Source organism: Pagrus major, chromosome 20 (assembly GCF_040436345.1).
Source record: "Pagrus major chromosome 20, Pma_NU_1.0".
In the NCBI taxonomy this organism is placed as follows: Eukaryota; Metazoa; Chordata; class Actinopteri; order Spariformes; family Sparidae; genus Pagrus; species Pagrus major.
The window spans coordinates 13,262,113-13,278,243 of NC_133234.1; the positions used below are offsets into that span (position 1 = coordinate 13,262,113).

The 16,131-nt window shown below is 43.7% G+C and overlaps 1 protein-coding gene across 2 annotated transcripts in view; it reads left to right on the forward strand.

Moving 5' to 3' along the window:
• capn15 (calpain 15) overlaps nt 1–16,131 on the forward strand; it is a 46,510-nt gene that overhangs the window by 12,306 nt on the left and 18,073 nt on the right. For both annotated transcript variants that reach the window (XM_073490280.1, XM_073490279.1), the window contains exon 2: nt 6,847–8,497. In XM_073490280.1, the coding sequence (XP_073346381.1) occupies nt 6,869–8,497 (1,629 nt within the window). In that variant the 5' untranslated portion in view covers nt 6,847–6,868. The remainder of the gene's footprint in view (nt 1–6,846; nt 8,498–16,131) is intronic.

Here is a 16,131-nt window from a genome sequence, read left to right on the forward strand (position 1 = left end):
TATGGTTTATAAAGCATTTCATTGTTAGTATTAGGTGTCCACCCACTGATGAGCTAGTTAGCTAGCCTAAATTTACTCATTTATTTGGCATGTACTGCATGTGGCTTTTACTGTGCTGTAATGTGGACAAGCCACACATGACAGTTGGGAGTCTGTTTTTTGTCTGCCAAGTATGTTCTCATAGCACGAAATTCACTTGGTTTGTTTCTGTCAAAAGCCCGTAGCATGTTCTTACACAAGATGAGAAGTGTGGAAGTGTAATGTATTTGTTATCAGTTATCCGTCTGTTGGGCAACAGGAGTAAACCGTGAACAATATGTTGGGATCAAGGCGTTCTGTATTGCTGTGTTGTCACAGTCGAGGCTTTTAGAAACCTTGTGTTTTGCAGAATCTTTAAAGCACAGCCAGTCACAAGATGAACTGTCATGGGAACCCCTGACACTCGCTGCACACTGCTGACTGACAGCCAGGCCATGTGTTATATAATATCTGTGAAGCGCTGACTGACTCCTTTTGTGTTTTAGCTTCGTGTGGTGTCAGGATTAATTCATTAGACTGCCATTTAAGTGTTTGAAGTGTTGATGAAGAATTAATAGTATTGCATTTTTCACCTAAGTACTTCTGGTGTTCGTTCTTTATTAATCATGTTTGTTGCTTTTACATGACTTACTGTCATGTTTAGTCATCAAGGAAAAGGATTGCCAACATCAACAGACATGCCTGCTGCTTTCCTGCTAATTGTCAGTTTGGCGGTGACGCTTGTTTTATGTGTTGAATGTTTAAAGCAGATACAGTCTGCCTCCAGTGGCCACACAGGTTACCACGCTTTCCCCTAAGGCCTGGGCTCAGGGCCAACCTTAGAAAGGCAGTGCTAATGACTGTCGCACAAAGGCCAAATGTCTCACAGCGACGCAGGGAGAAGCTGGCGAGACTCGGCTCACTTGATCTCGTAACAGAGTTCAGTATGCGGAATGAATCCAAGCAGCCAGCCATAGGTGGTCTGAAAACACAATCAGCAGTGCCTTTGCAGACTTTCTCTAGCCTGAGCATTTCTTTAAACCTTACTGGCCTGAATACTTCCTTGCTGCCATCTCAAACCAAATAACAACCAAGGAGATGTTATTTTAAAGGGAAACCCCTGACTGCTATGAATGCTACTATCAAGGGTCATAAACTCTGAAATCTGTACTTCAATAGTGATGAGTCCCTTGTATAATTTTACAGCATTAGTTCTCTGTCTCTTTCATATCTGAGCAAAATTGTTATTCAAACTAAAATACCCCTAACTGAATAGATATGGAATTGTATTGAATCAGAGATTTAATCAAATCCAAACTGTGTGAATTGCAGTAGAGTCAATTCTGGAAATCAGTGGCAATACCCAGCTCTGCACAAGTATCTAGGAAATGTCATTGATGGCAAACTGCTCTGATGTCTTTATGTATCAAAGATTGAAAGCACTTGTTTTGCTAAATGAAACTGATGTTGCAAAAATGTTGACAAGACACTGACGACCATGTTTTATAAATCTTTTATTCAGTCAGTATTGTTTTTTTTTAATGATTTATTAGTTTGGAAATCTAAGTGTGAAAAGTAAGAACACGCATGAGCTTGATTTATGCTTCTGTGTTGAATCTACGCCTTATCTATGGCCTAACCTCTGTGTAAATGCATACCCTACACCGTATCCTATGCCATATACGTGCACCTCCTCAGAAACCGCACATCTCAGCGACGAGGACTGCAACGACTGTAATTGGTCCACTTGATAGAATCGCATTTTCGAGCCTCTCCTGTACTAATACAGCAGATTGCGACCTGTAGTTTCCCCAGTAAACGCACCGGCCATCGACTGTTGCTTCAGATCTTCATAGACCCTCCGTGCAACAATATATCAGCCTTTAGCCAGATTGTGAGGTGTGACCACACTCTGCTACATTTCATTGTGACTGGCTGGTTCAAGTAACCCCTTGACTCTGCATTGTTTGAAGAAGGATGAGCGGAAGGCTCGTTTATATTGGTTTTTCTTGTTCCTGCCGTCATTTATTATCTGAACAGAACCATAATATGTACTGGTCAGTCACACAGTTGGCTCACTCACAGCACACTACAAAGGACAGCAAGGAGTAGCTAGCTAGTGTAGAAAGTGCATTATGCCTTTAATTAAACTTTTCAGCACTTATAAAGCACCACAACCCACTCATTACTCTTCTCATGGACATTTGCATAAACCACAGCACACATATGCTCATGCATGAGCCAAATGGTTATTAATACACATTATTTATAACAGCGCTGCGCTCAACAACTCACCTCGGGCACGTCTCTCATTAACTGGCAATGTTTCAAACCTGCCGGTGGCATTTGTTTACTACCACACAGATGTATGGATATCAAAATTATGGAATCTGTTCAAATTATTCAAGTGACGAGCCCTGCAGAAAGTTCACGCCATCTTTCTTGATGTTGATCACCCACTATAGTCACACTTTTTACATTCCGCCCTTTTATAGTACAGATGAGTAAAACAAATAGATACAAGCACTCATTTGTTCCGACAGCTATTGGCTTGTTAAATAGGCCCTTGCACTTAATACTTCACTGAAAGGACTTTAGACAACAACCTACTGCAAAATGTTTTTTGTTTTTTTTCTTTACTTTTAAACGTTGTATTGTTCTTTGTCATGTTACTCTTGCCTGTGAATCAGTTGCCCTCTGGAACCATATTAAGGCTGAAGTTTTGGAGGTCTATGTCACACGCCTGAGAGTTGTGGAGCTCTTACACCTTATAATAGTCTGCTGAACTGCCCTGTGATTGTCTTACACCCAGTGAAGCATTGAGAAATCAGCCTTGGGTTATTGATGCTCTTACTTGAGTGAATTCAGACTAGGAGCAGGTACTTTATGGGTAGCAGGCTGCATTGAATACCTCGTAGCAAAAAGATGGGTTTTCTAGAGGTGAGGCTCTCTCTCTCTCTCTCTCTCTCTCTCTCTCTCTCTCTCTCTCCCCCCCCCCCCTCTCTCCCCACTGTAAGCTATTGGCTGCAGGCCGAGGTCTGCGACACTGAGCAGCTGAGGAGCTGAAGTGGGCACTTTTAGAGCAGCCCCACTGAACACAGGTCCAAGGACAAAAGGTGTGTGCGTGTGTCTTTGTGTTTTTCCTGTGTGTTTGTACACACTCCTGTGAGTGAGTGGAGCATGTACATGGAAGGCATCCTTTTAACAACAGTCCAAGGATCACAGGCTGTAGTTCTTCATCATGTGCTCTGCTGCAGGCATGTCCTGTATGTGCAAAGGCGTGAGTGCACTCAATTTACATTCCCAATGCATCCTTGATGGATCCTCAGTTGTAGTTGTTCATCATGCTTTAGTCACATTTGACTAGTACGAGTATTACAGCAGATAATAATGAGATAATTAAGCTAGATATTAAACATTCCTTGAGAGGCTGATTACTTTGATGAAGAGCTCTTTTGTCGACCGCCACAGACAGAAACATAATGAATTTGCAATCCCCGTGCTCCATCGAGAACCAAATCAATTGCTTTGACAAAGTCTCCATATGGCTGACACCACGACTTTGCTCTCTCGTCAGAGATGAAAGAGGCCTGACAGTTATGAGAATGGCCTCAGGGAAGGACCTGTCATCAAACATGAGGCGCCGACACTTGTTGTTGTTGTCACCATCGTCGTCATTGCTGTTTACGGCCCTCGGATAGGCAGGACTTTGGAGAGCTAAGCACGGTGTGAACATGTGCCAGCAATGCCAGCATGGGGCTGCCTTTTAATTTCAACCGCGGAGGGGGTTGGGTGGGTTGTTGCAGTCTGAGGACGCAGCACCGCTTGTTGGGAGTTGGAGAGAATATTTACAGATCATCCTAAAATCATTTTTAGGTCATGCTATTTTAAATTCATTACTCTGTGAATTATTTAAACTCCTTTATATGGGGGACAGATTACAGGGAAAAGGGTAAAACAGTTTAACAAATACAGTCTAAAATTCCATAACATTTTAAGACAAAAACGAAGACACTACAGGTGAACAGGCTAAAAATAGATATCGCCATGAAACTTTGGTAGTAGAAAAGAAAGAAAAGTGGTAATTGTGGTAATTTGTGTTTAAATATGCAAATTAATTTTCTAATTAAATACATGCTAATTAACATCCATTTACTTTAGATCTGCAAGATATGAGAGAAAACTGTCATCGCAGTATTTCAGTTTTATGCCATACATATTGAAGAAAAAATACAGGATTTTTTACCGGATAACTTGAATAGCTCAATAGAGACTATCCATGTGATGTCAAAGTCAGGCAGAAGTCACTATGGTTGCAACAACTGAGTGGCAGAATTGTAAATAGTTATCAAGTGCTGCAATCTTACCATTCAGCTTGAATGCTGTGGGAAAAGAAACGCACCTAAAATGGGAAAGTGCTGAGTTAATTTTCCTTACTTGACATTGCACTTCCTCTGATGTGATTACATTTCGATCTTGATGCTGAAACAATATATTGTGAAACCCAACTGCAACTGCAATAGCCCAAATTCTCAAAATTGACCAGTGCATGAAAAATGATGTTTTCACCTGAAGTGTCTCCCCTGGGTTAATGTCAAGAACACTTCATATTTTATAGCTACATGGTACATAGGACATGGTATACAATGTGGGATGAAAGAAAAAGCGAAACAAAGAGCCAAGTGCTGAAGTGTTTGTGTGTCTTCACAGAGGTTGTGTTTTCCTACTTTTGCTGATTGTTATCATTGGAAGGCCGAGTTTCCTCCTCCCTCAGTGGGTCCTCCTGGTTTATGTTGGAGCGCTGACTCCAGCCCAGGAGAATGAATGCAGTGCTAATGGCTCCTGACAGAAAGCACTGGGACTCCTTCTTCCATACTGTCGCTGCCCTGGGGCTGAGGACACGCACACACTAAGGCACAAATGTAGTTGGACAATATAACAAGCAACTATGCAATCTCTCCAGATAAATATAGCTACATGCGAGCATACACACGAGAGTACACAGCCAGCGGCAAGGACCCTCACTCACAAACACACCCAAAGAGACACATTAGTATCCCTCCCTGCTGTCATTCTCCTCCTTACCTTCGGGAGGAGAGCTGACGAGGGGAGAGGACAGTGTGTTGGGAGCCAGAGGTTGTCTGTGTGGGGTTCCCCTGGGTTCTGAGTGTACGCCTCGTTTGAAAGGGTTTAATGGAGTTGAACTAAGGCCAGGACACATGGTGAAGACCAGGCCAACTAGCAGTCACTCTTACAAGACTCTTTGATACTTAAACAGTGGCATCAAAATGTCATATGAACTGTGAGATTGTTTCTTTTCCACCCCTTACTGTGAAAACAACAAAGGATTAGCAGAATGTTTTTCAAAGAAAAATAGGCTGTTTCCACGGGGAATATACAGACACAGACATAAACCAATGCTTCCCCCAAAAAGCAGTTGTAAAAGCAGCCTCAGATTTCGTTGAGGTAATAAATAAGGATAAATGTGACCAGAATCACAAGCTCCCGGGTCATTTTCTGGGCACCATCTCTGTGCAGAGCATTGCATTGCTCTAGCTCTTAGCACCTTACCCTCCACTAGCCTGCTATTGCCACATTACCCTCTCTGTGTTGGTGTTCACACATGAGCAGCTTGAGTGACAGTGACATTTATGGGCTTGTCCAGACACCGACCGCGTCCCTCCCCAGGGGCCGTCCCTCTCCAAACTCCCCTTGCTCTCTGGAGGTATCCAACTGTGCTGCTTCCTCCCCCCAAAGGCCCTAATATACCCACCATCAATAAGTCAGATTGACTGAACTGCGGGCGCACAGAATGAATTGTACATACAAGTCAATCTACAACAACAGACCGCTTAAGGGAGGTGGAAATCAACTGAGTAGCCTGACTAGATAGATGAATTGCTCCCTATGCTTTTGAATCAAAACACTCTAAAATTGATTCGCTCTCCTCTCCTCACATTTCCCTCTGCGCTGTTTACACCGCTGAAGTCCTGTTAAAGATGTTGATTGTAGCTGTTGCTTTAAATCCAGCAGTGTGAATGATGTGTCTCTAAAATATGCCAGAGTCATGACTGCTGCCGGATTAAATAGGCTCATGCATTCAAAATTCATTTGGAAATTCATTTGGGCATGGCGTTGAAGTGACCTGAGGTTGCCCCCGCCTGCCCCGCATTAGCATTCGCTGAGCAAAAGGGGAGAGAGAGGAGTGCTAATAGGAAGCGGAAGGGATCCCATGTGTTTTTTCCATTCAAATAAGTGTCAGTCAGGAGGACTCCAGGAACGCCTTCCTTAGTATTCCGAGCCTCCTCTCATCTTCCTCTTCTCGTCCTCCTCTCTCTTCTTGCTCCTCCTCTCCATGTGCCGTCTTCCTGGCTCTAATCATGTGGCCATTGTGTATGGATTTACTGCCCTCGAAGCCCTCAGGAGGGAGATTTGATTTTTTCCCCTGCACTGACTAATCTTTCCCTCTCACCCTCAATTTTTCTTTTCTAGTTCTGTCTACTTGTCCTCCTCTTGCACTCTCAGATGTTTTTGCTGTCCTCTCTCTTCCCTTTAGATAATCACCCATATTTGACTGGAAGCATGTATTAATACTCTTCGTACTTTTCAAAATTTCTTATTGCTCACCAGTTCTGACCCCGTCTCGCTTCTGTCTTTTCCATTTCCTCCTACTTTGCTCCTCTTCACTTTCAGAATATTAGTGACTGAAATAGCTCAACAATAGCACACTTAATATGCATGTTTTACTGCTAAGCAGTTGCAGTTATATGTGTTAGTGACTCATTTGGTTCTTGAATTTGTTTTGACTCATTGTTTACTGTTTTCCAGCCACTCTCACTCCCCTGGCTCCATGGCAGCAGCGGTGCGAGGCAGTGAGTGGTCATGTGGACGCTGCACCTTCTTAAATGCCGGCGCAGCACCTCGCTGTTCCATCTGTGAGGCACCGCGCCAGAAGCCTGACCTTAACCAGATCCTGCGGTTGAGCAGCACTGAGGAGCATCGCTGGGCCTGCCCCCGCTGTACACTCAACAACCCGCAGGGATCTGGAGCCTGCTCTGTCTGTGGCTTCGGACCATCCCCTGCCACTCACACCCCCCCTACAACCACCATCGCTGCCACTGCCAACGGCCTCCCGCCCGCTCCAGTTGAACCCCCAGCACCTACTGTCACCCCCACTGTTCTACTTGAGCCCCATGGACAGCATCCGGCTAAGGAGGAAGTGCTCCGACGGTCTGAGAGCAACGGAGAGGTGGTCAGTCTGGAGGGGCACCACTCGGGCTGGGCTTGCCCTCGCTGCACGCTTCACAACACACCTGTGGCACTGTCATGCTCAGCCTGTGGTGGGCCCAGGAAACTGTCTTTGCCTAAAATCCCCCCTGAGGCACTGGTGGTGCCTGAGGTGCGCACACCTGTGCTTGGGTTTCCTGTTCACACAGCAGGGGCTGCTCCACTCCTCATAGACCTAACAGATGACTCTCCCCCAGCCCCTCCCTGTGATCCTCAAGAACCTCCCCATGTCTCTTCACAGTCCCTTTCCTCCCCTTTTACTGCTTTTTCCTCTTCCCTCCAAAACAACCCTGTGCCCCGCAGCAGGAGAGAAGTGCCCCCTCCAGGGCGCCCACCAAACCCAGGCACCAACACTCCCAGCCCCACGTCCCCTTCAGCGACCAGTGTGCCACCCCAGCCAGGCCCACAACGGCCAGCCAAGCCCAAACATGCCCAGCCCCAAGAACCTTCTTACCCCAGCAAGCGCCTCAGTATCTTGGAAGAAGAAGACCACCATCCGCTGACCCCCCACCTCCCTGCTACTTCTTCATCCGCCCCCACCTGGAAGTGCCCTAGCTGCTCGTTGCCCAACCCAGGTGGCTCGTCGAAGTGCGAAGCCTGCCGATCGTCACGGGCCGGTGCTGACCTCATTGACCTTGTAGGCTGTGAGACGGTACGATTTACCCCGGCCAGCCCCTCCAGCCCGGACTTTAGCACCTGGGCATGCTCCAAGTGCACGCTGCGCAACCCTACAGGTGCCCCCAAGTGCTCAGCCTGTGGTTCTTCAAAGCTGCATGGCTTTCAGGAGCAGCAGGTGCCGCTGCCCCGCTGCTGTACACACTGTGGCCTCCCACAGGGGCCTGGCACTGCATCATGCTCCTGTACACCTTCCTCCTCGGGTCATAAAACACGGAAACAGGCCCGGGGCTACCCTTCCTCCTCCTCTGCTATCGCTTCTAGCTCCTCTTCCTCCATCACCTCATCGAGCCTTCAGGAGAAGGTAGGACAGTGGAGCTGCCCAGCATGTACGCTGCTCAATGACACCAAGGCCAAGAACTGTGCAGCATGCCACACACCGCAGCAGTACCTCACCCTCCGCAAGGTTGTTAAGCCTCTGAAGAGGAGGGAGAGCATGCATGTAGAGGCCCGTCGACGGAATGATGAGGGCGAGGCCAAGGAGCTTTGGGAGAACATAGTGAGCTTCTGCAGAGAGGTAAGGGTAACCAAAGAAAACACTTTAATAAGCCATAATGACTTTGTGTGCCATAGTGAATTACATTGGCTTAGGGCGGTTTAAAGTGAAATCTTTTATGCTTCTTGGATTTTTATCACTTCATAAGTGATTTTCTTCTGTTGTATTGAATTTGCATCATTTATGTAGTAGCAACTTCATCTACAGGCAACTGACAGTAAATTAAATCATGTGTGGCCAATTTTATCTCTTTACTTTTACATTTTGCTGAGTTTCCTTTGTCAAAATTGGCTTATTTCAATGTGTAATGTGTCACAGGATGCACATTGCCTCTCAGTGCACAGTTCCCTCATTGTTATTCCTCTTTTTGTTATGACTCTGGCATTCTTCCCGTTCCCTCAATCAAATTTCAGAGAAATTCTAATAGGCTTTGTCATTGCCTCTGTTTGCACTTGCTTCGTTAGCAGAGTTTGAAACGACCGGCGGGTGAATGTTGGCCACCTAAATGAGCTGCAGAGACAGTGTCTCGTTTCTATATACCCGGGCAACATGCTGCCCTCCGTTGCAGGGAAGAAGTCACTTCACATAATTCTTGTTCAGGATTTCAGAAGTCTGTAACTCGTTTATTCTGCGGTTTTAATTAGCCGGTTTTATTATTTGTTCTGATTAGACTGCTGGGAATTGTTTTTTTTCCTATGAAGACAGTCTACTGAGTCAAACTCTCTGTTTCCTGTTCTCGTCTGACACCAAACACAACTTTCTTATTGAGGAAGATATTAGACTACTTAATGAAATAGATGTCACTGTGTAATAGCAGGCCCATCTGTGAGAGATAAAAACAATTTTTATCATTCTGAATGTAATTTCCCTTTAATGTGAACTTCCCTGCATCACTTTCTGCCAAGTTATTAAACCATCAAAACTGTGTTTCTCATTAAGCAGACAGCACACGCTCATTTTTATATCATTACACACCGTGAAACAAAACAATTTCAGTTAGTTGTGTGAATGTTAATCATTAAGTGATTTATCTTTTTTTTCTGAAGGGACAAAACCCTAATTATGCTTTTGTAATTATGGCCTTGTCTGTTGTCACAACCTGAAATAATGATACGTTTTACCTGCTCCAGTGCCTCTGCATTTAATGTTCATAGATCAAGAAGACTTCAAGATCAATCGAATCATTCATGAGCCGTGATTGGTCTGATTCGTGGTGACACGGCTGTTTGGAGACACAAAGATGTCTTCCCTAACTACGCCGAAGATGTGACACCCTTTATGTTGCTTGTTTGTATCACACCACTTCATGTTCACTTTCTATGCAGTGCTAAAGCTTTGATAAGCCTGTATTAAGTTGTCATGGATATTCACTCAGGGCTGTCAGAAGGGTTCATTTGAGACGTTTCAGGATACTAACACCTATGCTAATGAGCCAGACCTGAGTGGACTAATTAGACCTCTGCGGAATCCAGACCTGATCAGATCAAATCGGGTCATTTTTTGGGGGCAATCCTACGTGGGTCTCTGATGCGTGCCCACTAACTACACCTATCATGCCATGTTTACAATAGCATGAAGTAAGCCTTCAGGATGCATTATTAATTGCTTCTTTGAAAGTCACGGAGCACACTGCTGCGAGCGTGGGAGTGAAGTTGGCTGACTAGGAAGGAAGGATATCGGAGATCCCCCACACCCACCATCCCTTCCTCTCTTCCCAATTTAAGATCGACATTTAAGCCAGTCTTTCTCTTATCATCTTTCCCTTTTCTCCTCCAAATATCTCAGGCCTCCCTCTCTCCAGCTCTGCCCCTCCGCGCTCTTCAAAGTACATTCTCCTCTTCATCTCCTTTTTATCCCGTCTCCCTCCATCACATCTATCCCCACATGCTTCATCCTGTTTTTTTTTTCCTCCTCTCTGCTAATATCTCAAAATATGCTTCCCCCCTCCGTGCCACCCACCACACCGATTCCACCCCCATCCCACCCTCTCCACACGACTGCACTCAATTCTCCAGTGTAGCTAGTCAATGTGTGCGTGTGTGTGTGTATACGTGGTAAGGTGAACACAGGGCCGGCCTATTTTTAGTAGCAGAGCTAGAGAGAAGAGGAGCAGAAATGATCCGCTTCCCTATAGTGAATGTAATCACTAACAGCATCAACTGCTGCAGCATGGTTTTGGGGGTCAGAGTGATGTAGCAGCGGAAGAATTGGTAAGCAAGAGGTGTTAGTCTTTCTAATCTATCTCCGTTAAGGCGTCAACACTTGCCGAGCGCCGACAAACCAGAGGTGAAAATTTCATAATGATTAAAGCTTTTGGTTTACCCTGTGACAAGGTATGTGTTTGTGCATGCTGGCCACATGAATGCGGTGAAAGTTTCAAGTTGTTTGTCTCAGTTTTTTTCTTTGTAGACTTGCTGGATTATGGCAGATAGTGCTGCTGATGAAATATACTGTAAGTTACTGGAGAGTTTGTCCAAAACTATGGGTTGAGATAGGGCTGCACAATAAATCGAAACATAATCGAAAATATGGCCAAGTGCAATGCACACATAGCAAAAGTTGCCAACAACAACAAAAACATGCCATTATGAATGAAGTGTTTTGGTGATACAGAGATGCCCCAGCCTACAAATCATAGTCTCCAGACGTATTGGAACATGCCTGTTTGGTACTGACGGGTTATTATGGATCCTACTGCATTTCTTGCCTCTAATTGGTTGCCTTTGTAGGTTGAGTTTGTTCGGTCTAGGCATGAGTAATGACATTGGTTAGAGTTAGTGTAAGAATGTCAGAGTAAGGCCCTCTCACACGTACATGGATATTTCTTAAAATCACTGATAGCATGTAACTAAGTACATTTACTCAAGTACTGTATTTAAGTACACTTTTGAGGTCCTTGTACTTACTTTTAGTATTTCTTTTTTCTGCTACTTTATACTTGCGCTCCACATTTTGGGGGCAAATAATGTTCCTTTTTACTCCACTGCATTTATTTGATAACTTTAGTTGCTAGTTACTTTGCAGATTAAACGCTGCACCAAGGCAAAGCAGCATACGGTATATACATACATGCAAATATATGTATACTTCACTTTTACATCTACTTTTGCTACTAAAGTGTATTTATTGGAAGGAAATTACTTTTGATACCTAAGATATTTTAATACTTTTACTCAAGTACTAGTTGTATGGGTGACTTTCACTTCACTTCACACCTTTTGTACACATGAAACAGCATTTTAGGTAACTGAAAACCTTTTGCAAAAGTCCCAGTTGTCCATGTTTACTTTTGGATGGACAGAAACAGAGATGTTTGGAAACAATGATGCAGACACCCACGTTTGCTTCCCTATTGGATCTTATCAGTGTCTGGCAATGCATTGGCAAATGTGAACTTGTTATCTTATAATATTGTGGAGTATTTGTTACACTGTCTATATTTAGAGAGACACAAACCGACATGGAAATACAATGATGGAAGAGAAAGACGAAAACGGCTGCTGAGTAGCGTTATCCAGGAGTCACGTTGCACCGCCTCATCATTTGTCATGTTTCAAGGAAAACTTATGTGTTGCCTCATTACCAGCCTTGGCACCCATAACATACTGTATGTAATAGAAACTAAAAGTAAATGGGTAAAGTGCAAAGAGCAATTAAAAGTAAAAATGATTCATAGTTTTTTTTTGCAACTAACCAACCAAACACAGCATATACAAGCTGAATCCAGTTTCCACCAGCATGTGTATGCCCAGAGTACATGAATGGTCTTGTGATATGCTTTTCAGACGTGTTTGTATGGACAAAGATTATTTCTGGAACACTGCCAAAACGCTTGTCTGGATGGAGATTGTTTTTGTTTTTAAAGTCCAGTTTTTTGAAATACCCATGTACATGTGGAAGGCAGGGAGTGATAGCCAATCAGAGGCAGAGTAGGGCGAGTTGTAGCAAGAAAAGGTATTTATTTTTCAGTGAAAATGAAATGCAGAATTACCATTCCCACTTAAACCGTGATTAGAATCACCGTTGCAATATCAGTCAAAATAATTGCACTTTTATTGCGTATCGTTCAGCCCTTGAATGAGAAATACTCTTCTCACCTGAGTGGAGATTGTTTTGCTTCCTTGCTATTGTACTCCCCTAGATTGGTCTGGGGAGCGAAGGGTGTGTGTGTGTGCTTGATGACAGGGCTCACTGTGCCAAACGAATAAACGGTCTTGAGAGCCATCAGCGCCGCTTGTGAACTGTAAAACCCAGCATGGCTGGAACTGGTTTCTGTGTTCTCTCTCCATATCACCCTCTGGGGGAGCAACAAAAAGATGCTACATGGCAACAGATTGACTTTGATTTGTTTTATTTTTGTTCATTACACCACTCTTTGTGCTACTTGTTGCTTGGATTTTTGCCACTCTTGGGATTTTGTTTAGGGTTTTGGTTTGCACGTTGGATTGTGTGTTGTGACTGCCTGCAGTGACAGGTTTTCACTGCCTATGACAGTGTTGTACGTACCAGCCTGTTCAGGGACGCTTTTGTTTGGGATTTAATTAGTGTGGCACTATGAAATCCAGCTCTGTGGTTCCTTGTCTCCACATTTTCAGAGATCAATAGGTTGTCTGTAACATGTGGATATCGAGATACAAGCATACTATCCTCAAAAAAGACCTCGTATGCCTGCCAGTTGTGTGTAGTCTGGGTGATGGAGGGAAGGCAGCAGGATTTTAGCTCAGCACTGAATTGGCTGATCCTGGTCTAGCTGCATGCTGGCACTTGCCCACTGACAGAATCAGAGACAGCAGCGCTGTGTTCACTCGATGAGGACAGTCAGCTAGACTTATGCTGGCAGATGTCACAACAATGCAACCTGAACGACGGGAAAATATTTTCTTGTATGTCAAGGTCATTCATAGCGCTTACACAATCCAAAAGATGGCTTCCAGTTTGGTACAAATTTTACATCATATTCTATGCAGGCAATTACTTCAATGCTTATCCATTTTAAATACTTGTCTATGGGGATCTGTTTGAGTATTGTTATTAGTATGATTCTTAGTATCGTTATTAGCATTAGTATCATTAGTATTTTAAACACTATTGTTATGAGTAGTATTTAGGGGTGTAACAGTACTTACCTTGGCACAGGGGTCATAGTTTGGTACGAGTTCGGTACGGCGGGGGGAAAAAAGTTCCTGACAATGGTAGCAGTACTGAGTTGGTTCAGGATGAATACATGTACCATTGCACCCCTAGTAGTTCTTCTTGTATTAGTATACTAACACTATTTAGTATGTTGGTGAGGAACCGCTTGGGAAAGGATTGCAATAGGTTGAGTTGGCTGACTGACAGTTTGACAAGCGACAGATTCTGATCATCAGTTGCATGTCCCTGAGTTTCATATTACTGTCTCATTGTACTGAACGGTGTTAAAAGCTCACGAGCAAACAAACAACTGTGTGTTCTAGATGTGAACAGGCTAATTGCAGCGTGTGCAGCACATTCTTTTACTTAGGGGAAGCAGCAGATTTTCAAGTCTGTCAAGTGACTCAGAACAATCCACTCAAATGTGTTTATGATACGAGAGGTGGGTGTAACTGGATACTCTTAACACAAGCACCTTCTGGATGTGAAAGGATGGATTAGAAAATGTTTAAGCACGTTGCAGGATTTCCTAGCACATACTGAGATGTACCATACACTACCATCATCAGGTCCTCCTGATTTATTCATCAACTGAAGTTCCCTTTAACCTGCAGATGAGAAAGTGTGAAAATTGGCTTCTATCTGCCACACAGTATTTCTCAAGCTAATGAATTCATTCTTAAAACACGGAATGTAAAAGTCTGCAAACGCACATAGTATTGCATTAATCGTATGTGTGAACTGAAATTTCTCTCTCAGGCTGAATTTGGAGCATTAAATGAAGTCGTTTTTATAACTGGTTTAAATATTTGCTGCCATTGACAGATCAGATTAAGCCAATAAAGCAGACATCTTGGCAAACTTATATTATATCTATCCGTTAGAACTAACAGGCTTTGAGTTTATCCTCTTAGCTTCCCAAATTATGATGTTTGTGTAATATTTTAGATTAGATTCCAGTATAAGTATTCGGTGCTTGTTAAGACTCAAGCTGTTTCTGTTAATGGACCTCTTCTGTATAAACACCTGTCTCATAAGAGACAAGTTATAGTAACTACCTTACAGCCAGTAGCTGGAACTGAACTCTACCAGGTGCAGTTTGGACTTAATGAGGCTGACTCTTTAACCCTCCGTTGTTTATGACCGTGCTCTTTGAGCTACATTAGTTTGAAGTCCAGTCTCTATATACTTTTCCACTCCCCCTTGTAATAAATCCACATCGGCCCCTAAGCCCACACAATATAAGCCAGCACAAGGGTCATACATAAGCCAGTAAAGTACAGAATCGGTAAGCTACATGGAGACCTCGGCTGGCCGGGGCGGCAAGGCAGCTCTGAAGTGATTCTGTCTGGTAGCTAATACTGCATCGAGGCTACAGAATTGGATTGTGGAGGATGCCAACTAATCAATTCGATTCACTGTGAGCCTCCAGTAGGGTGCCCACATTACATCTCCAGCCTGTTTTGACTGACATGACTGGCCAAGCCCACTTCTGACACCACAAACAGGAAACTGGATAGGGTTGCGTGTGTGTCTATTGACCCTCTCGGGTTTGTACAGGAGAGTTTTAGATGGGCAGATAGTGTGACAGATTGGGTGTCTTGATCTGTTAATTTATCTATGTTGTCTGAGTCCAGCGTACAGTGGAGAGGCAGCCACATTTCAGAGTGTTTAAATCCGGTGTGTCATTTTTAAATGCTCTGGCGCTCTGCAGGGAATATGTCAGGAAGTGAAGCGTTTGAAATGTTTGAAAGCAATTTGCATATGTGTCCTGTATCCTGGCTGGTACATGGCAGGCGCCAACATTTCATCTCCTGCTGTGTACACGTGTGATGCCACACTAACCGTACGAGAAATTCCTCCAGACACACAAGTAAATGTGGCAGGCAGGCAGGCGGCAGTCTGTCCTTGTTTCTCCCAGAATCCAGGGCTCATGTGCCTGGCCTTTAGTGTCCCGTATTATCATCCACCTGCAAAATGTGTCCTATCAGAAACGCAGGGTAGAGATTAACAGTTAGTCCTCAAAGCTTCAAGTGTCCTTCAGGCTCGCATTAGCTGTTTGGAAAGCTTCATTTTTAAGTGCTCTCTCCAACTCCTTTGGGCATGATTGGAAAATAGATTTAACAACCATCTAACAATCAGATCTTGATACTTAAAATACATTTTGCAGATAATATTTTGAACTTCAACTTAAAGGGGAATTTTGTTTTTTTTTTCTGAATTCATGGCTGATTATCTAACTGATTTTAAATGAGGCAACAACTGTAACCGTTCACCTTGCGAGGTACCAGAGGGAGACTTCTCTGAACGAGACTTGTATTTCTGGCAACAAAACGAAACTTATTATTTAACAAAAAGGTCCGTCTCTGTATGAATTGTTTCCGTAATGCTGTCAGACAACAAGTTTTTTACTTTTATGGGTTTAATTTTACCCTGAAGTATTGGTCCTCCACTTGAGTAAAATATCTGAATACTTCTTTCTCCATTACATATGTTAAATAGAAGTCACTGTGACAATAGTT